At 41.7% G+C, this 22,671-nt stretch overlaps 1 protein-coding gene across 3 annotated transcripts in view; it reads left to right on the top strand.

Annotated features, from left to right (window-relative positions):
* Positions 1-22,671, top strand: part of LOC145361191 (putative aminopeptidase W07G4.4) — a 69,852-nt gene that overhangs the window by 36,051 nt on the left and 11,130 nt on the right. For all 3 annotated transcript variants that reach the window (XM_080216826.1, XM_080216825.1, XM_080216827.1), the window contains 9 exons: positions 186-294; positions 3,538-3,662; positions 4,040-4,139; positions 5,621-5,696; positions 7,661-7,746; positions 12,093-12,197; positions 14,846-14,921; positions 15,352-15,470; positions 20,548-20,640. In XM_080216826.1, the coding sequence (XP_080072952.1) occupies positions 186-294; positions 3,538-3,662; positions 4,040-4,139; positions 5,621-5,696; positions 7,661-7,746; positions 12,093-12,197; positions 14,846-14,921; positions 15,352-15,470; positions 20,548-20,640 (889 nt within the window). The remainder of the gene's footprint in view (positions 1-185; positions 295-3,537; positions 3,663-4,039; positions 4,140-5,620; positions 5,697-7,660; positions 7,747-12,092; positions 12,198-14,845; positions 14,922-15,351; positions 15,471-20,547; positions 20,641-22,671) is intronic.

Genomic DNA, 22,671 nt, shown 5'->3' with positions numbered 1-22,671 from the left:
AAAATCATGATATGGAGTGAGTTCTGCCTTGCATGAAGCCCATACTACAGTCGTACAACAAACCAGGAAGAAGTCCATGTTGATGATCTGTAATGATAAACATTTTTTTCTATGTCTGCTTAGGAAAAATCTGAAATGTTGTATTGATGCTCACAGATCTTTTTGCTTCCCTCCCTTCATCTCAGTGCTTTGAAGGCTGGCATGGTGAAGCCCATCTTGGTTTGTCCTCCTCAAGAGTTTTTCAAAGAAGCCCCCTTAGCAACTTTGCTTGGAGCGCTGCATGCTTTGTATGTGGTGAGTAGGGTATTGCATTCCATAATCCAAATCATGTGTGGTTTAGTTGGAATTGAATCAGTTTGAGTTTTTCTTGCAGGACTAAATTTGCTTTTGCTGATTGATCATCAAATCACTTGAACCTGCAAGGGTAGGTTCCAACGGACAGTGCAGCTACAGTGGCTTAATATATGTAGTGAACACTTGGCTCACTCACCTCGTGCATTTATTTTGTGATATTTGTTGAAGGTTCAGTAGGTAGGTTGCAGTTGATAGCTTGTGGAAAAGAGAAATGCGGAAGGAATGGTTAGAAAGGAGTACTGAAATAAGTAAGGAATAAAGGACTTCTAATATTTTAGCTTGTGTAAGTGACTGGAACTTTTTTGGTGCAGAGAGAGCATCTGCCTCTGGACCAGTACAAAGAGAGGTACAGCACATGAACAGACCCTTGAGCCGTGCTAACCTGTGTAGGTCATGATGACCGAATTAAAGTAAAATAAATTTTTTGCCGATAAACTGTGTGTCCCTCTATTCCTTCCCTATTCATGTACCCATCCAGATACCTTTGAAATGTTGCTAATGTGCCTGCTTCTATCACTTCCTCAGTATGTTCCAGGCATACAGCACTCTCTGAATGAAAACTTCCCATGCACATCTCACTAAAATTTCTCCATTGCTCCTTAATACTATGCTCCCTTGTAATTGACACTGTCTGGGAAAAGGCTCTTAGTATCCACCCTATTTATGCCCCTCATAATTCTAATGACCCCCATCAGGTCTCCCCTCAGCCTCCATCTTTCCAGTGAAAACAAGCCGAGTTTATTCAACCTCCCTATTTTGGTGGATACACAACCTTTTGTGGATACAAAACTGGCTCGGTCAAAAAAGACAGGATAGCAGTGGAAGGGTGCGTTTTGAAATGGAGGGCTGTGACAAGTGGTGTTCCTCAGGGATCAGTGCTGGGACCTTTTGCTATGATTCGGAGGAAACTGTAACTAGATTGATTGATAAGTTTGCGGACGACATAAAGGTTGATGGATATGCGCATCGCGATGAGGGCCATCAGAGGATATAGATCAGTCGGAGATGTGGGCAGAGAGATGGCAGATGGAATTTAATCCAGACGAGTGTGAGGTCACGCATTTGGAAGGTCTAATACAGATAGAAATACACAGTAAATGGCAGAACCCTTACGAGTATTGATTGGGAAAGGGATCTGGGTGTACAGGTACACAGGCCACTGAAAGTGGCAATGCACATGGAGAAGGTAGTCAAGAAGGCACGTGGCATGCTTGCCTTCATCAGCTGAGGTATGGAGTTTCAAAATTGGCAAGTCATGTTGACACTTTATAGAACCTTCGTTAGGCTGCACTTGGAATATCGTGTTCAATTCCGGTCATCACACTACGAGAAGGATGTGGATGCTTTGGAGAGGGTACTGAAAAGATTTACCAAGATGTTGCCTGGTATGGAGGGCATGAGCTGTGAGGAGAGGTTGAAGAAACTTGGTTTGTTCTCACTGTCTATCATATGCTTCCTTTTTTTTGTGCCTGCAAAAATAAAAGATTTGGCAACCAGAGATGACAAGTGACATTTTAAGCTGAGTCAAAAGTAAAAAGGAAGCATACGATAGACAGGTCTAGGCAACTCAAAACAGACCAAGCCCTTGTGGAGGATAGACAAAGTAGGAAGGAACTTGAACATGGAATTGGGAGGGCCAAAAGAGGCCTTGAAATGTCTTCAGCAAACAGGGTCAAGGAAAATCCGAAGGCTGTTTATGTAGGAGCAAGAGGAAGAGCAGACCCACTTGAGGACAATGGAGGGAAATTATGTGTGGAGCCACAGGAAGTGGGTGAGATCCTTAATGAGTATTTTGTATGGGTATTCACCAAGGAGAGGGACATGACAGATGTTGAGGTCGGGGATGGGTGTACGAATGCACTAGAGAACGACAATATAATTGAAGGAGGAAGTGTTGGGTATCCTAAATTGTATTAAGGTGCACAAGTCCCTGGGTCTCAGGTTAGAGAGCCAAGGGAAGAAATAGCTGGGCCTTAACACTGGCTTTTAAAAGTCTCCCATATACCAGATGTGGATTTCCCCTAAAAAGCTGCTCCCAATCTCCATTCCCCAGTTCCTGTCTAATTTGTGCAATTGGCTCTTTCCCAACTAAGCAACCTCACCCAAGGGCCATTCTTGTCCATATCAATGACTACCCCAAAATCTTAGGGAATTATGGTTGCTAAGCCCAAAATGCGACCCCACTGAAACATCGATCACCTGGCCCAGCTCATTCTCCAGTACCAAGTCTGGTATAGCCCCCTCCCTGGTTGGATTGTCAACATACTGTATCAAAAAGCCCTCCTTGACACCAACAAATTACTCTTCATCTGAGCCCTTGGCAAGTCCCAGTCAATATGGGGGAAGTTCAAGTCTCCCACCACAACTTCCCTGTTTTTTTTTCACACTTTTCCAACATCTGACTACACAACTGTTCCTCTGTCTCTTCCGGGCTGTCGGGAAGTCCATTGTACACTCCGGACATTATGATTTCACCTTTGCTATTCCTAAGCTCTGCTTGTAATGCCTCACTACAAGATCCCTCCAGTGTGTCTTCTCTCAATGCAGCTAAGATCCCGAATCAGCAATGTAACTGTCCCACCCCTTTTTGTTTCCCCTTCTGTCCAGTCTAAAATTATATCCTGGAATGTTAATCTGCCAGTCCTGTCCCTCCTTTAACCATGTCTCCATCATGGGAATAATATCATAATTCCTTGCTGTAATCCAAGCTCTCAGTTCATCTGTCTTAGCTTGTGCTTCTTGCATTGAAGCAAATGCACTCCAGACCTCCAAGTTAAAAGTCTCCCGAACAGCACCAGCAGATTTCCTGTCCAAGATATTGGTATCTCTCCAGTTCGGGTGCAACCTGTCCTCCTTGTGCAGTTCCGAGAAGCCCTGGCTTTTCAGGACTTTATGGCCATGATAGATGGCAACAGATTGATCTTTCAGCTTGCAAACCCTTCCAATATGCCTGACAGCAGGTGATAAAAGTAGGAGAGTTTCTTGGTCAGCCATTCTGCAGAAGCAATGGCAAACCTTTGCGCTAATTTGCCAAGCATGGCCCATGGTTGCCAATGTCGTCTCAGGGCATGGGGTCTCAAGGAAAAGAAATGTCTGCAGTGATTTTGATCCTCATCCCAATTAAAATGACCTGGGCAAGTCTTGACTGGCCAGCTAAGTATTTCCATTATTGATGTCTTGCAGCCATTGGAGATTCGTGAAAGATACCCGGAAAAGCCCACTAAAGTGGATTATCTGGGTGTATGGGCCTCAGGTCATGAGGAGGGGGCAAAACTTGTCCGACTGTCATCAGCACTAGAAAGAGGCAGGTAAGGACCAGTTGAGGGTCTCGCAGGTTTGAAAACTCACTAATCTCTGAGCAAAGTTAAGTCTCCGATATTGTTGTGGACCCAAGTAACTTTAATGTGAGTTTCTTTCATATCTACGTTATTTTGAAGGTTGCGTACCCTGTTTAGAAGTCAGTTTTTTTTATCCTTGCTGTCATCTGTTCTGAGCAATAACACACTCTGCAATGCTACCTCTGTAATTGTCATGTTGTTTTCCCTGTCCAAAAATGAGAGAGTAGGAAAATTATAGGACTGGCAGATCAGAGATGAGCTTAATTCCTGTCAAGTTTTTGTTTAATCATTCACTGCTATTTAACGTGCACTATCTAAGCTAATATCATCTGTCTTTCCATTTCCAGAACTGTATGCAGAGATATTGGTGGATCTGACCCAGAGCGAATGGCAGCTCCAAAAGTGGCTGACTATGTTCAGAGTATTTTCAGTAATTCTGTTGTCTCTGTAAGTGCTTCTGTGTTTTATGCAACTTGAAAATGCTACTCCTGTTTTCCATGTACAGTATACATTCCTGAAATTGGCATGAAATAAATTTTTAGGATGATAGAGCACTGCAAACAACTCCAGTCATTCATAGCATTTTAAAAATTTATTTATGGGATATGGGCATTGCTGGCAAGACAGCATTTATTGTCCATCCCTAATTTCCTTTGAGAAGGTAGTGGTAAGCTGCTGCCTTGAACTGCTGCAGTCCCTGTGATGTCAGTACACCCACAGGGCTTTTGGGGAGGAATTAGCAGGATTTTGACCCAGCGACAGTGAAGGAATGGTGATGCATGTTCAAATCAGGATGGTGGTGGCTTGACATGCGACTTCCAGGTGATGGTGTTCTCGTGGCTGCTTCCCTTATCCTTCTGGATCGTAGTCGTCTTGGGTTGATAAGCTGCTGTCGGAGAAACCTTGTGAGCTTCTGCAATATATGTTGCAGATAGCGTGCACTGTTTTTCACTGTTCATCAGTGACAGAGGAAATGAATGTTTATTGATCGGACGCTGATCAAACAGGCTGTTTTGTTTTTGAAGTCAAGCTTCTTGAGTGTTGTTGGAGTTGCACGAAGTGCAAGAGTATTCCATCATATTCATGACTTGAGCCTGGTAGATGCTAGGCAGGCTTTGGGAGCCATGAAGTGAATTAGAAGCTGCAGGATTCCTCGCCCTTGACCTGCTTTGAGTATTTGTATCGCCAATGCAGTTAAGTTTATAGTCAGCCATCAACCCCTGGATGTTGTTAGTGCAGAATTGAGTGATGGTAATGCCATTGAATGTCGAGGGGCGATGGTTAGATTTTCTGTTGCTGGAGATGATCATGACCTGATATTTTTGTGACACGTGACATTTCTGCAGTACACAGGAGCCGAAGCTGAAGATTGGCCATTCTTGCTGCATAAGGACATGCTTCAGTTTCTAAGAAGTTAGTGTGGAGGGAGTGGATGTATGTAGATGTGGTGCCAATCAAGCAGGCTACTTTTTCCTGGGATAGTGTCAGGCTGCTTGAGTGTTGTCAACCAGGCAAACGGGGAATATTCCATCACGCTCCTGATTTGTGCCTTGTATAGATGATAGGCTTTGGGGAGTCAGGAGGTGATTGATTCCCGTTTTATTAGGGCTCCTCGATGCTAGTGTTGAATGCGCCCTTGATGTCAAATGCTCTGTGGAATTTGGCTCTTTTGTCTGTGTTTGAACTAAGGCACTAATGAGGTCAGGAGCTGAGTGACCCTGGCAAAACCCAAACAGGCCGTCACTGCTTGTGCATTTAATGTTTTTCACACAAAATAGGATTGATGAATTGATTTTTAACAAATGAGTGCTGCAAGCCATTTTGAAGAAAGCATTGAAGAATGTTGTGTTTAAATTCATATCTTCAAATTTTTTGAATCCCATCAATGCAAAAAGCCAGTTCAAATTGCTGATCTTTTCTGTTGCTAGGTTTCAGTGATTAGTGATTTAACAACAATAGAAGAAGAGTACCCATGCTTGGCAGCAGTCAATCGCTGTGCCAAAGGTAAGTTGGCGCATTGACTGAACTGAATCTTTCACTCTTGCCGAAAGATAAGTTATGTTACTGTCGACTTGTACCTCACCGGAACCTATTTGAAGCCGAAGTGCTACCTTTTGAGTTCTGTGTGTAAATGCTAATCTAGTTCAAGTCTTGGTAGTTTGCAGAATTTTCATGGCCACAAAAATGTCTGCAATCTTTGTCAAAATTTGTTTTTGTTTTAAATCTGTAACATGTCACCATTGTCACCGTAAATAAAATAAGCAAGATGCAGTCCTTTTGCTGACCATCATTGCAGTGAATGCAAGGCCACTTTGCCATTTTTTTCCCCGTTTGAAGTGAAATCATAGTAATCAGAGAAACCCTACAGTACAGAGAGGCATTTGGCCCATTGAGTCTGCACCGACCACAATCCACCCAGGCCAACCCCCATACCCCTACGTATTTACCCACCAATTTACACACCTCAGGAACTAAGGGCAATTTTTTTTAGCATGGCCAATCAACCTAACCCGCACATCTTTGGACTGTGGGAGGAAACCCACGCAGACACGGGCAGAAAGTGTGGAGTTTGCACAGTGACCCAAGCCGGGAATCAAACCCAGGTCCCTGGAGCTCTGAAGCAGCAGTGCTAACCAATGTGTTACCATGCCACCCTTGGTGAACTTGGTGCAGGACTCATCTGAGTGGATGAGGTTCATTGGCAGATAACCACATTTAGCAAGCAGGTCCCTGCTTTTAATCAGTTGCTGTGTGAAATATTTAACATAAAAGTCTAAGTAATTAATTTGAAGTAGTTATGGGTTTTAAATTCACTCTTGCCGAAATAGATTTTCCAAGTGTTTTTGATCTATCATTTATGTCATGTCATTTAATTTAGTTTGTCTGTTGTCCTCATTGAGGAATGGGAGGTCATGTTATTTGACCTACATTGTGCAAAGAATGGGAACCAACTTGATCCATTTGACTCATGGTACTGAGCTGTGGTTCACTTGCACCAACAGTTTTGACCAGTGCATGCAAAAGTGTTGACATAATTTCTTAAATGTGGGATTTAGTCAAGGAGTTATTGAGTCCTTTTGGTTAAATGGAATGTTGTATTCATGTAGTGCTATATTTCACATCTTCGTGCATCTTTGAGCTGAAGAATTTATCCAGAATTCAAACTAATCTATCGCCTTAAATATCAGAAATTGACAAAACTCGAAATACACAGCACGACAAGATCTGCGAAAATTTGAATCTGGTCTGTCAAGTTTCTGGTCAAAGGATTGCTCTGATCTGAGGAATGGTTTTGCACTTGAAAAGTTATTTGACTACAGTTTCTGCAGATATTTCCTGACCTTCAGACTTTTTCTAGTTTCAAATTTGTTTTCAGATTGTAGGCATCAGAAATATTTTTTCAATTTAGCTTAATTCTCTGGATACTTGGCTAACTTATTGAACCAGTCATGGTGGGATGCTTTACAATGAGAGGCATGATTGGCAACTGTTTTTCCTGCACCCTCAAAATAATATTTAGTGTCTGGCTTTGGCCCAAATGGAATGATGCTCAAAATAAGGCAGCTGGCATCAGTTAATCTTGCAACTGAAAAGTCACGTTCTCAGTCCAGCATGTTATCAGTTCATGTTCTTAGCCCAACATTTTGTGCTTGCAAACTCTTGCATTCATTACTTAATTCTCCACCAACGTATCCCCCAAGTGTACAGGAATTCATTACTGGGCAGGAACCAAGCCTGAGGTCTTCCTGGTAAGTAGAGTATATTTGCATGCCTTTCTGCAACACTTTGCACCTGATACAATGTTTAAAACAACAGAAATCTAGTTCTCATCTGAATTTAGAAAGGCCTATGATCCAAATTAGATGCTAGTCCTGTCGCCATCTTCCTGCTCCTGATTTGTATGGTCTGTATTTGACTGTTTTGCCAGACTAAATACTAATATTATTTTCCCCCTCAAACCCCTACAGCTGTCGAGCGTCACCAGGCACGGGTTATTGAATTGCAGTACACAGGACAGGGTACCATTGACAAAACACTCATGCTTGTTGGCAAGGTAAGAATATAGTAATAAGGCTAAGAAATAGCTTGCCCTTTGTGGTGGAGAAGCCTGATTTTTGTATTAGATCTCTGTATTTTGCAGTGGTAACGTACAAATTTGTCTCCTTTTGAAGAATTGAACCTAGATTTGAAATTAATTGCGTGTCGTAGACAGGTTCAATATCATCCAGATCAGAAACTCCAATGTGTTCTATGAAATCATCGTGAAACATAAGTTGTTTGCTCTTTGACTTTGGGGGGAGGAGGGTGGATTTTTCCCACCCCGCTGCGCTGCGTTTTTAGTGCAGTGGGCCCTGGGACTCTTGTGGGGGCTGTTCTGTGGGCTCCCTGCTGGGCACCTGGGCCTGAGCGCATCTCCCAACGCTGGATTTCTGGCACTGTCAGTTCTATGCCGGAAATCGGCGCGGACCTGAATAAATTATGCAGTCCCTAATTTCAGTGTACTTTAAATGCAATTAGCAGGCTCAGGACTGAAATCTCCAGGCTCACTAACATCCCTTTAACCCCCAACACCTGCCAAGAGTATTTCACTCCAATATAGCTCCTCACTTGTGGGGTGCCAACAACCCTAACCTTGTGGAATGAAGGGGAGCGGGTGCAATTGAGGGCTCCTCAGAAGGTTGTTCCCTGGGCATTTGCATTTTGGCAGTGCCAGCCTATAGCCCTGGCACTGCCCAAGGGGTTAATTGGCAATGCCAGGGAACACATTGGCGCACTCCACATCGATGGGGCCTCAAGATAAAGGGGAGGCGGTTTAGAACGGAGTTGAGGAGGAACTTCTTCACTCAAAGGGTGGTGAATCTCTGGAATTCTCTGCCCGTTGAAGTGGTGGAGGCTGCCTCGCTAAATATTTTTAAGAAGCGGGTTGATGGGTTTTTGATAAGAGAAGGGATTGAGGGTTATGGGGAGAGGGCGGGAAAGTGGAACTGAGCCACGACAGATCAGCCATGATCTTATTGAATGGCGGGGCAGGCTCGAAGGGCTAGATGGCCTACTCCTGCTCCTATTTCTTATGTTCTTATGTTCTTATGTTCTATTAGGGGTGGAACCTCCGGGAGGATGCACAGTGGGTTGGGGGGGGGGGTCCAGCTGCCACTCTGTAATCAGGGCTGGCCATCAGGAGTAGGGTACGAGGGGACAAGCAGGGTTGGTATCGAAGCTGGCCTGGACATGTCCGGGATACGAGAAAAGGGTGTTCACATGGATGGTGTTGTGGGGGTTTGTGGGTCTGGCCAGGTGTGGCAAATAGGACCACTGGAGGTGCACCCCAACCTTGGTGCTGACAGATTAGTGCATGCGCAGTGGCCTGCCCAGTGCTGTGCTGCCAGCCTCTCCAGCGGGGATATAGGCCTGACCCACTGATTTTAACGTGATTCACAGTGGTACTCTCTGCACTGCACAGAGTTTGGGAGATTGTTGTTTTAACCCCTTGCTGAAAAAATACAGCATCATTTACTCCAGTTCTTATGCTAGTTCGATGCTTACAATTTTTTGGGAAGAATTGCCCCTAAGATGTTTCACTCCAGGTATGAATCAAACGTTACATGAGGGAGCTTTTATTGAACAAAATATTTCAAACAGTTAACACACATTAAAATTAACAGGAGGTTTTACCAATTACAAATATGAAAAAAATCATATTGTATAAACATTAACAGGTCACTGTGCTGTTCCCACAGCAAATAAACACTCTCGCAACTGTACATGCATCACGAGTTTAGCACAAAAAAGTATGCTCACACGATGCTGGTTCTTGCAGTCTTGTGTCATCTACTGTGCATTAGTCCATTGAATGGAGAATTGAAACTCTGACTTCCCCATTCTGGAACTCCCAGCACACCTCAAGGTAGATATAGAGCTACTGCTGTCCTCTAGCTTTTAGCCAGCAAACCACTTCGAGACAGAGGCATTCCCAGCCAATAGTTACGAGCTAGCTTCTAACTAAAAGTAAAGAACTCTGGATTTCCCTGTGGAAAAAAAACTGTCCAAAAGCATTTGACCTATTCAAACAGTCTTCCACCAACAATTCAAAAGGATCGTAGAACTGCAGGACATTTCAGTAGGCCAAAATAAAAAATATACAAGGCTATATTGTGACTTCAGCAAGAATAAAAGGACATCGGCTCAAACAGCTCGAGTCCATGACCCCAAAAAAAGCATTGCTTACAAATCACAGAGAGCACTAATCACGCTTAGCATGTCCAAATAACATGGAGCAGCAATCAACAAAGCCCATCGGATATTGACCTACATTAGCTGCAGTAAAATTTGTGGTTGTACCATAGTATGGTTTGTATATTCAGTTCCAGTCAGCGAGGCATTGAAATACTGATGGCAGTGCGGTACGTGGGAAAGAAATGCATTAAGATGGGAATTAAATAATCTGAAAATGTTACTGTTCTTCATAGAGCTGCGTATAGTGCAACAACTGCAATGTGACCTTTTGGTCATGTCAGGACATTCTGTCAACAGTGATGTTGTGTTTGATTGTAATACCTCCTTCGTATTTGAGTTGGGCATTGAGTCATCGTGCGTTCCATGGTTTGTTATGGGTGACCACAATCGTGCACATAGTTTTTAATTTTGCAGTTGTGCACAGTTGCCTACATCTGCCCAAGTTGTACGGATTCAGTTTTGGGATACCTGTAAACTTTGTGGGAGGTCGAAATGAGGAACCTTTATATTGGGTCTTTCATGATGAGTTTGTTCCTTAGTCCTCTAAGTCAGACTGTGGTCATGTCATACAAAGTTGCTGCAGAGGGCCACACAGGGGTGTGTTTCACATTCTTGATAGTAAACGAAATGCCACAACTCTTTTGTGTTGGTTGAGTGTTCATTTCTGGAAGGACTAAACATGATGTTGAGGCTCCTGTTCAGAGATGGAGTTGTTGAATATGGCATTGGCTATTTGTGTTGTTGGGCAAGATCATCCCGATGTGGAAATTTGTGCCACTTTGGTGCATGGAGCATTGCACTCCATGTGGATGTTGAAAAGCATTATTGTCTGTTCTGATGATTGTGGCATTCTATTGCCGAGGGATCATGCCAAGTCAAGATGGGCATGTATCCACCTATTGCTCTGCATTGTACAAAGCAGGCATGAGTTTTGGGACAGTGAATGATCCTTGCAAGTTTCAGCATTGGGTCTTGAATCCAGACCATGTCACAGGCTGTTGACAGATATATGAACTTTGAGCTTCACCTGGAAACCGGACTTTGAGTTGAGGGCAAGAGCTTGGTTGCAGCAACTATCTTTAGGTTGGAAGCCCACTTGTTCTTAAGGGAGCAGATGTTTAATTCTCGATAGAATCATATGTTCTGTGCTTGGAAGTCAGGCACTGAAGTAAATGTCAGCCATTAGTTTGTTGGATCATCAATTGGTTTGTCAAGTTTCGACAATGGTCAACTGACCATTGTCTGATGCCATGCTTTAGGCAGTGCATTCTGTTTCCATTGCTTTGCTGAACAATCTTGCAAGCCTTTGGAATGCCTTTGGGTCTGATTGGAATCATTTTGTAGAAGGATAAAATCTGTAACTGTCTTCAATTTGATTGCTGCCAGTGCTTCCTTCACCTTATCTATGTTGATGGTGAAGGGCTCTTGAGGAGGGATCATTGTCTCGCAGAGTTGACAAAGTACCTCTTTTTCATGTTCTTGTTGGGATTTATTTTTGTCAGCACTGAGTGTGTGCTGGACCTTTGAGACCTGGCTTTCCTTAGGATTAGTGGCTCCAAACTACTTTAAAGGGCCCAGGTGTAGCAACTAGAATGTGTGAAGTTCAGGCCTTCAATGCACTTGATCCATTGCTTGCATCTACAGACTGAAGCAAAGTTTTTACAACAGGTAGGCTGCCAAATTACTTGTGTTGCATGAGCACACCCTGGTCTCCTTTGTCCAGCAGGGAGTTTTGTTCTTCCCTGAAGCGTCGCGTGATGCTGTTTATGGTGGCAGCAGTCAGAAGGCCAACAAACCAATGCTAACATTTTGCGTTCTCGGGGATTCGGGTCACGACTTGATTGCAGAGATTTAGGGTGCCACTTAACATTGCTGATTACCCTAAAATTAGTAGCAACACCTTTTAGACAGTGTATTTTGTTCTTAACTGCCTGAACTTGCAAGTTGTACAGTGTTGGAGAAAATGTTGGAATCATTTATCAACTATGAGGAACTTGAGGTGATCTGGATCAATCAAGCATGAGTGATTCTTCTGAGAATCAGACAACTTTATTGAAAAGAAACTCCTACAGATGTGTTAACTTTTAGTTGTAGCATTTACTTTTATCAGTGCAAGTGTTCGGTAGGTTGAAGTCTGATATTGTTCTGTATTTTCTTTGTCTTCAGGGGGTAACTTATGATACTGGTGGTGCAGACATTAAAGCTGGTGGTATAATGGCAGGAATGCACAGAGACAAATGTGGAGCTGCTGCCGTTGCAGGGTTCTTTCAGGTAATTTTTCCAATTGTCTTTTTCCATTGAGTGCACATCTGTTTATTTAAGTTATCTGTAACTTGCTCAGCCTTGCTTCTTAACTTCTGATCTCATCTGTTGTTGTGAGCCCTGTGCAGCAACAGGTTGCTGGTTAGATATCTTCCTTCCAGAGAGCAGCCGATCAATTCAGTTATCTGCAGGAAGGGCATTGACAGACATTCAGAGTGTTAACTGCTCGACAAGCCCAACTTTTGAAAGGGGAATCGTGGAATGCTGTAGTCCATTGGTTCCCAGTCATTGTGTATGCTGTGGGAATGAAAACAGGAAATCATGGACGTACAGAGTCAAGGAGCTGTTGGTTGCAAAGACATGTGAAAATAGCATTGCCAAAAGAAAATGTTCTGATAACTGTCACCTAACTTCTATCTTGAGTGGAATAGTCTTATGCCCAGAAGTTAGGTCACTGAAATAACCAAACGAAGAATTATTATAACTTAACTTCTATAAACTGTTGCATAAATGCATGTTTAAACTATTGTCTCTATTATCCATCAAAACCAAACCCAGAACTTGAAATCAACTGGTATATGCAGACACAAATGTTTCAATTTAAAAGATAAATTTTTTGAGCATTCTTTCACGGAAATTTTATTTCTGCCAATCGGTAAGCCCTTTCAAGTGCCAGTGAACAACTGCTGAAAAACATGCCTGACCAGATTCTGATGTCCAGTAGTCAGACAACCAAGTTATGAACGCTAAGTCGGGCCATTTTTGTTGCTTTTTTATTAATATGACCTTTCATCTACTGAGTCCGTTTCATAGAATCATAGAAACCCTACAGTGCACTCTGCTAAACTCCAGTGAATATAACCCTACCCAATTTTAGTCTCTCGTCATATGTCAGACCTGCATCCAGGAATCAGGGCTGATCTTCTGTTGCTGCTTTTTTTTCTCTACTGCCTACTCTTTCTTGCTCCCCCAACAATCCCCAACCATTACCACCATTCAGGATACATTCTACTTTTGAACATGAGCAGGGTTATTAACCTCCCCTGGTGGGCTAAACCTGCATATCTCAAAGACGTGTCATCAATTCCTCCAAAAGGCAACATCCATACTACTCACGTGAGCATATTTGTAACAACAAACACGGGTTCAGTTTAGGTGCTGTAGAATCTAGCTGAACAAAGTCAAACAACCAAGATCTCAAGGGGGTCAAAAGGCTCTGTGCAAACCAGCAGCCCTAGGTTTTCCACTAACTTGGTCAGTTGATATTTCATCAACTTTGTGTTTTACTCTGATCCATTGAATTTCAATTCTCTTGGAAATCTTTCCAGTAAGACCGTAACCATAGCAAATGTAAGTAAGTATGACGTAAATGAGAAATCATCTGAATAAATGTGCGCGCTGTGGAATTGTTTGGCCCATTGAAGTGTGCCATCGCAATGAAAATGATACTGTAGTCAATAAGCTGAAGCTGCTAACTTGAGATCTTGGTTGTTCGGCTTTGTTCAGCTAGATTCGACAGCACCTAAATTGAATGTGTGTTTGTTGTTACAAGGATGCTTATGTGAGTAGTATGGGTGTTCTTGTCTTTTGATCCTAACATATGCTATTCAATATTTCCGACCTCAAATTGTCCAGTCTAACTTGTACTAAGTTGATAATTGTAGCTGCATCTTGTTCACAATTGTATCTTGCTCTTATAATTTGTGTTGCCTCTTTGATGTGCAATATTGCAGTTGCAGGATGATGATCCCTTTTTGCAACTGTATGCACTTGATGTAGAAAATAGAAATCGGCACAGGCCATTTGGCCCTTTGAACCTGCTCCACCATTCATTTTGATCTTGGCTGATTATTGAATTTAATATTCTGATTTTCCCTTCACCCCATATCCCGTGATCCCTTGAGCCATGAGGGCTATATCTAATTTCTTCATGAAATGAGACAGTGTTTGTCCTCAGCTACTTCCTGTGGCAGTGAATTCCACACATTCACCACTCTCTGGATGAAGACATTTCTCCTCATTTCTGTTCTAACTGGTTGACCCGTTAATCCTTAAGCTATGACCCCGAGTTATGGACCCCCCATCCCCACCCCATTGTATTTCTGAATCGACCCTGTGAGAATTTTATAAGTTTCTATGCAATCTCCTCTCACTCTTCGAAACTCCAGTGAATATAATCTTAACCGACTTAGCCTGTCTTCATATGACAGAACTGCCATCTAGGAATTAGTCTGGTAAACCTTTGCTGTATTTTTTCTGTGGCAAGGACACCAAAGTTGCATACAATACTCCAGGTGTGGCCTTAGCAATATCCTAGACTGTTGGGCCAACTGGAATAAACAGCTTCTGATCGCTCTTCAAATGCCGACCATTGACTTCCACTGTTTTTTTTTCTTAGTAATGTTTTTCTGCCCATCAAGGCCAATTCATGCCTTCTACTATTGTAGTTTGATAACCATTATCATGTTGTGAAAGTCAGCTTGCCCTCTGGAATTTTTCCTCATTTGAATTGACTGTTTTCGGTAGTATTTAAATTTTGGTGAATGTTAATTCTTCCTGAAATAACCTGGGATTTTTAGTATGGAAAGGTGTTGCATAAATGCATGCTGAATTCAGAAAATGCAGTTTTATTGATTTGAAATTATCTTCTAACACAGGTCTTGTCCATTTTGCAACCCAAAGGAATTAAAGTAATTGGTGCAATGACAATGGTTAGGAACAGCGTTGGTTCAGGTAATGTGAATCTGAAAAATACAGTCTCCACATGCATACCATTTTTAGAGCGGCTCTGCCTTTTTGTTCTAATTTTCTGAATTGCTAGGGATGTTAGGTTTGTGTGTATCAGGAGCACCTCGCCACTCGCGTGCTGTGCTGTTTCACCACTAGATCACCATGAAAGCATGATGAGCCAAGTTCTTGCGGTGAAAGCAGTTCTGCAAGTTGGCAAGATGATGGTGCTCTCTTTATGCTGTACATTTCCAATTAAGCAAACTGGAATCAGAACAAAGTAGTAGATGGCAGCGGTATTTGCATTTTGCTTACGATCTGTCTCTAAATCCCACTGAACTGATTTGAGGTATATGTCACTGTTCTGTCACTTGAATGTTAGTTGGATGTGGTATTGTTTTGATATCTGAACCTTGTGAATTTGCATTTTATCTAGATTGTTATGTCGCAGATGAGCTGATCACATCTCGTGCTCAGAAAAGAATTCGGGTTGGAAATACAGATGCAGAGGGGCGGATGGCAATGGTGGATTTGCTGTGTTCCATGAAGGAAAAGGTGTGTGTTGTCTTGTTGGTATTTATTTATAGTTTATTTATTGATTAGTCACAAGTAAGACTTATATTAACATTGCAATGAAGTGACCGAAATTCCCCTCGCCGCCACACTCCGCCGCGTGTTTGGATCAATGCACCTAACCAGCACATCTTTTGGAGGAGGAAACGGGAGCACCCAGAGGAAACCCATGCAGACAAATGTACTAAACATTTTATGTAAATCTACTGACAAGATCAGTATTGTGGAAGCATTTTCTGTAAGCTGGTTACCTTCATAAATCATAGAATCCTTATAGTGCAGAAAGAGGGCATTCAGCCCATTGAGCCTGCACCAACAACAGTATCATTCAGGCCTTATCCTCGAAATGCCACATCTTTGCTCTGCTAATCCCCCTTACGCTAAGGAATAATTCAGCATGGCCAATCAACCTAACCTGCACATCTTTGGACTATGAGAAGAAACCAGAGCACCCAGAGGAAACCCATGCAGACATGGATTAGAACATGCAAACTCCACACATGGTGACTCAAAGCTCGAACTGAACCTGGTCCCTGGTGATGTAACCATCACTGTGCCACCATACTGCTAACATGTTGATGTTAAACCTGAACCAGTTTTTTTAAGGTGTTGTCCATTTTCACAATCAAGACCGCATTAGCATTTGTTCACCTGAAGGATATATGCCACATATTCCCATCAGTTATTTCATGACCAAAAATACAAGACTTGTTTTAATTTAAAAACAGTTACAGCCATAAATCACAGCTAAGTATTTGTTTAATTATGTACAAGTTACTGTGGTTCTTTCAACGTCTCATTTAGTTTCTTGACTTGGCAGCGCAGTACATCAGTGTCCTGTTGTCAAAATGCAGTCAAAGCTCAGGATTGCAATTGACAACATGGATCAGTATAAAACATTGCAGTTCTTTAGTGTAGAAACTGTCTCCTGGCAATTTATGAAATTTATCAAATTATGCAAGTGATCATATGATTGAATTTTACCTTGATTTTGAGGGAAGATTGGATCCTGCAATTATATTAAAGTTACATGAGGACAGTTATGAAACAAGTGCATGCAAGCAGCGCGAACTCAAGTAACTAGCAATTTAGCTGTTGGATAGGCCAACAGAGATTGGACGACACGGTAGCACAGTGGCTAGCACTGCTGCTTCACAGCATCAGGGACCTGGGTTCGATTCCCGGCTTGGGTCACTGTACGTGGGGTTTGCACATTCTCTTTGAGTCTGCATGGGTTTCCTCCAGGTGCTCGGGTTTCCTCCCACAATCCAAAGATGTGCAGGTTAGATTGGTTGGCCATGCTAAAATTGCCCTTAGTGTCCTGAGATGCATAGGCTAGAGGGATTAGTGGGTAAATTTGTCAGGTTAGGGCCTGGGTGGGATTGTGGTCAGTGCAGACTTGATGGGCCAAATGGCCTCTTTCTGTACTGTAGGGATTCTATGATCTATGATGTGGTGGCAGATATTTAAAGAGATATTTCAGAATACAAACAATAGATACATTCCAAGGAAAGAAAATTTCCAAGGGGAACACCCACCATCTTGATAACAAGAAAATACACTACAGATGATATCAAACTTAAAGCAGAAACGTACTATGCAAGGCTAGGTAACAGGTCAGAATATTTCGATCAAAACAAAGAAATGGATTAATAAGGAGTAAAAGTTTGCACGTATAAAACCAGATAGATCTTCAAAAAAAAAAATGAGTTAAGTGAGCGTTGGTCCTAAAAAGAAGACTGGGGAACTAATAACAGAAAATAAGGAGATGGCAGATGAATTGAACACGTGTTCATTAAAGAAGATAAAAATAACATCCCGGAAATGGCTGAAAATCAGAAATAGGAGGGAGTAATTCAATCACCAGGGAGATGGGATTGAACAAATGGCTGGAGCTGTGGACAGTTCAGTCCTTGGGTCCTGATGGGCTTCATCTTAAGGTCTTAAAATACAAGTGGCTCATAAATTGATTGATGTGTTGGACTTAATTTATCAAAATTAACCAGATTTGGTTAAGGCCCCATTCAATTGGAAACTCAAGGATACAACCCTGTATTCCAAGTGAGGGGAGAGACAAGGGGGACAAAGTGCTTTTTCTTTATTAAGTAGGTTTACGTTAACATTGCAATGAAGTTACTGCGAAAAACCCCCTAGCTGCCATATTCTGGTGCCTGTCTGGGAGAATGTAGCATGGCCAATGCTTGTAACCTGCACATCTTCCAAACTGTGGGAGGAAACTGGAACACCCAGAGGAAACCCATGCAGACACTGGGAGAATGTGCAAACTCCAGTGACCCAACTGGGAATCAAACCTGGGATCCTGGTGCTGTGAGGCAGCAGTGTGAACCACTGTGCCACCATGCTGCCACTGTTTAAATGGAGGAACAACAGGTCAGTCAACTTAACATCTGTCAAACGGAAAATGTCAGAAGCGTTTTGAAGACACCTTGGGCCACTTGGATAAATTCTGTGTTATCAGGCAGAGTCACTGGTTTTGTGAAAGGGAAATGGTGTTTTACTAATTTATCAGAGTTATTTGAAGAGGTGATAATGATAAAAAGGGGTCCAGTAGATGTACTGTACTTAATTTTTCACAAGGTATTAATGTCACCACTGTGGCAATTGTAAAGATTATTGCAGAAAATGAAAGCTCATTGCAGAAACTAAAAGCTCATGGTGTAGTGGGTAACATATTGGCATGAATTGAAGACAGCCTTGGTGACAGGAAACTGGAGAGTTCTAAGCCGCAGCAATCAGTGTTGGAGCCTCAACTTCTAACGATCTTTTCCAATGATATGGATGAAAGCACCAGCGGCATGGCTGCTGAATTTAAAGGAAATTAAGTTGTAAAGAGGGCACAAGACTTCTAAGGAACTTGAACAGCTTAGGTGAGAGGGCAAAGGTATGGCAAATGGAACATAATTTGGGAATTGTCAATTTTGGCAGGAAGAATAAAAAGAAGTATATGAAGTATATGAAGTGTGATTGCAGAGCTGAGATGCAGAAGGATCTGAGGGTCCAAGTGCATGAATCACAAGAAAAAAGTATGCGGCTCCAATTTGCTCAGTTCATGTCCCTGGTACAGAAAGTGCTACTAGACGTGTCTTCTGTTACTAACCTCTCTGCCAGGAGACAGAGTTTGCTGTTTCAAAATTTTAGATAATTTTGAACAACTAGCAAATCTTTATTTCAGCACCTCTGTGTTAAGGAGAACAAACTCAGTTTTATTAGAATATAACTGATTTTATCTCGAGCACTGGCCACCCTTTATCACCTCTGCACTCTTTTGAAGGCAAAAAGTCTTGTGTATAGAATTGACCAAAATACGTAATTGAGTCTTGACCAGTGTCTGTTCAAGGTTAAAGTATAACTTTTCACTTTTCCGGTTCATGTCCCGGTTTATAAAGCCAAGGATTCCATATGCCTACTAACCATCTTAATGTAGCATTCAAAGGTGTGTACTGTACCTGCTTGAAAATTGTTTTAACTTTTTTTCTCTATCCATCAGTTCATTTGCCTGACAAAAATCTATTCATTCTCAATTTGGAAAACTCCAAATATCTGCATCCACAGCCTGAAAGAAGCCAGTTTCAAATTTCTATGACCCCCCTGGAGATTGGCAGTGGTAGTCAATGCTCCCTTTTGATTTTTTTTTTGCTCAAATTGGAAGATGTTCTCTGAGATGTGATGTCTCTCACCAAAGGAATTAGGTCTAAGAATCTACATTACTGAATTCTTTGAACTCCTTGATCAATTAATCCCTTATTTTTCTTTCCTCCAGAAGAATTGAGCGAGCTTATGGTCACTTCACTGAAGGAAGGGTGTAATTGCACTCAGGGTACAGAGGAGATTGACCAGGATGTTGCCTGGGATGGAGCATTGGAGCTATCAGGAGAGACTGGATAGGATTCTGTTTTCTTCAGAGCAGAGAAGGCTGGAGGGGGACATGTTTGAGTGTACAGATAGGGAGAATAAAAATCACTTGTTCTCCTTGGATGAGGGGACATAGTTTTAGGGTGAAGGACAGGAAGATCAGAGTGAATTAGAGTTTTTTCACTGAGGGTAGTGACAGTTTGGAATGTGCTGCCTGGGAAACTTAAGGAGAAACTTGATAATGTTTAAAACATATCTAGATGAGCATTTGAAATATTATTCAATGATGTGGGATGAATGCGACTTTGGTGGTAGTTATCATTGGTGCAGACTCAGTGGGCTGAAAGGCTTGTTCTGTGCTGTATGACTGTAAAGTGCAAGTTTATACTATCTTGTCATAATTTAATCCTTTGGACCCCATTATAATCTTGTGAATAATAAATATCGAAATTGCTTCATTCGACAGCTTTGCAGAGGATCTTGGCAAGATGGTGAAAATGAAAAATATTCAGTTGTGTGAAATTGTACTGTTTGCATATCAGACATGACTGTGTCTTTCCACAGATTTAACTCTTTGGGACCAAAACAGGGTATATTCTTGCCCATATCCCCAGACCAAGTTTCAACAGAAGTTAAAATTTGTTTCATAAACTTTACTGAACCAGCAGCTACAGCAAAATTGGTTATTGGGTAACTTGGCTTACAGTTAGCATTGTACAGAAATTATTAAATTCTGGATGCACATCCATCCATCCATCCACCTGCAGGTGATAGTCTGTCAGCAATGGATGAATAGTTTTTGTCATTGAGAGCTGTGGATGACCAGATCCCACCATTGCAGCTGGTGAAATTGAAACTAAATTAATAAAATCTAGATTTAAAAGTTAGCCTCTGTAATAGTGTTGTTGTTTGTTTGTTATAAAACTGTTTGTGGTTCACTTCTGCGCTGTGCAATTCTGGCCTACGTGCAAAACCTGGATCCAGAGTAATGTGAATGACTCTTGACTGCCCTCTGAAATGCTTTCGCATGCCATTTGTTCAAGGGCAATTAGGAATTGACAACAAATGCTGCCCTTGTCATCAATGCTGACCTTTCATGAAAACATTTTTCTAAAAATGAAAAGAGAATAACAAGTGTAAGCATTGACGAGTAATATTTTGAACATAATGTTCATTCTTTTTGCAGGCTGTTGAAGAGTATGATGCTGACCGCTTTGAACTGTTCACTATTGCTACACTGACTGGCCATGCAATTCGCGCTGTTGGCTCCAACTACTCAGTGAGTTCAATGCAATGTACAATGGCCTCAAATGGCGTGATACTAGAACAGATGAGCCAATAAAGCTTTCAGTATTTTTCATTTTCCAGGAGGAGATACGTTAAGCCAGGATAGTGTTCTTTCTTTGTTTGGTATACAGCATGTCCGTAAACTGTGCTGCAGCTATTGTTTGGTTGTGAAAGCTCAAATGAGGTCCCAATGATCAGAAATATTGTTGCTGCCAACTAATTTACCTTTTGATTGTGTAGAGTTTAACAATTTTCTTTTCCTTGACTTGGTTGGTATGGTAGGAAGAACCCTGGCAAACATACCTGTCCTGACAATGAAGCATATAATCTCATCTGTTACTTCAGTGCGGAATGTTGTACTGTCTGACCTCTTGCTTTTCTGATGAGCTCTAAAACTAAGGCTGTGATGCAAGTTAAAGATTCCATGAAAGGGGCAGCAAAGTCATGCCAATTCTCAGTGTAAGGGGAAGAAATCCTCTTGGGTTGGAAAAAATTTTAAACTATTAGACATAGACACTGACAGAGCTACTAGCATTGAATCAAATGACTTTAAAAGAAACTTATGACAAGAAAGCAATTTACGTTCATTATGAAATGCATTAAGAGATTTAAACAAGTGATTATGATTTAAAAACCCATGCTGATATTTTGAATGTATTCATGTATTTTTAAGAATCATTGTTCACTTTAGTCAAAAGCAGATTGCTGCAAAACATCATGGTAAAAGGCATTAGTACCAAGCTGTAATCTAAGGGAATGCTGCAATCCTGGAAATAGGCAAGTTTTTACCAGCAGAGTTTCCAACGATGTGAACATTGACAACACTTAATCAAACTTCATGAACAGGGTTTATTCACTATCTAGATAAGATGGATGTGTGCCCAGACATAGAATTGTGTGTTAATTTGGTTGGGCAGTGATCTGTAGGGGAGCTGAGGGGAACATTCACTTTCAACTTTGTGACTAGCTTTGAGGTTATGAGGCAACAGAGGAGGCTGAGTTATCCAAAAGCAGAGGAAGCACCTAGATTTGAAGGACAAATGAAATGTCATTGTGCCAGAGGGTAAGATGTGATTGGCTAAAGTATATGACAGGTATTATTGTTGCTTTATGTGTATTCAAGATTGATTTAAAGCTAATGAAACATGGGAGTAATTGATAAAATCTATAACCGATCAGTTTTGAATTGTATATGTCAAAATTCATTGAAGAGGTCTAGCTGCTTCATCTGGGGAGCTGCCGTGACCCTTAGATGATTTCTCCAAGCGACCGCTGGTCAAAATAAAGGTTATGTTGTTAAACTGAGGCACTGGCTTTGTAAGTCTTGTATTGTCTGAAATTTCTGACAGTACCCGCCATTTCAAAAACCCATTTCAAAAACCAACTTTTTGCCTTGACTAATGACACAGAACAAGATGAGCCGGTCACTCATACAATTTCTGTTTATGGGGTCTTCACAATACAGCAATATTTACACTTCTTGGACTGTGAAGCATTTTGTGATGTAATGGAAGGGTCTGTATAAAATTGTTATGACCAGCTCCTAGGTGGGGTTACACAAAAGCTACTGATCTGGTCAAGACCCCTTGCTTGTCACCATCCGAGTGGGCTATCGCTAATTGTCACAAATCTGGTGAAGAGGGATGACTGGCTCCATGTCCTTATTCAACCTTCCCTCTGCTGGAAGCAACTTCCCACTGGATATCTTTCCCTGACTTAATAGTTTAAGAAGGAGCCAATTCAATCAGGCTTCCTGCAGTTAAGATAGAGGAACTTGATTAAAAATGGGGAAGGAGAAATGGGAAAACACATGCATCTACATTCATATAGATTATAAATAGATAAAAAGTTACACCAAGTACTTGAGTTGCAAGGGGCAGATAATCTGTTGTGCGGTCAAGAATGGATTTTGGTTTTGTTGGCGAATGGCTGATTCTTTGTTTCAGGTGTCCGACTGGGGAGACTTCAGTTCTTTTTCTAGCTGCAGTCCTTTGCAGGACTTGTCCTGACCGCTGTACTTTCA

The sequence above is a fragment of the Carcharhinus amblyrhynchos genome, chromosome 34, assembly GCF_965287045.1.
Source record: "Carcharhinus amblyrhynchos chromosome 34, sCarAmb.v2.hapA, whole genome shotgun sequence".
NCBI classification, from domain to species: domain Eukaryota; kingdom Metazoa; phylum Chordata; class Chondrichthyes; order Carcharhiniformes; family Carcharhinidae; genus Carcharhinus; species Carcharhinus amblyrhynchos.
The sequence above is the reverse complement of the archived record's forward strand: the minus strand, read 5'-3'. Positions and strand labels throughout refer to the sequence as shown.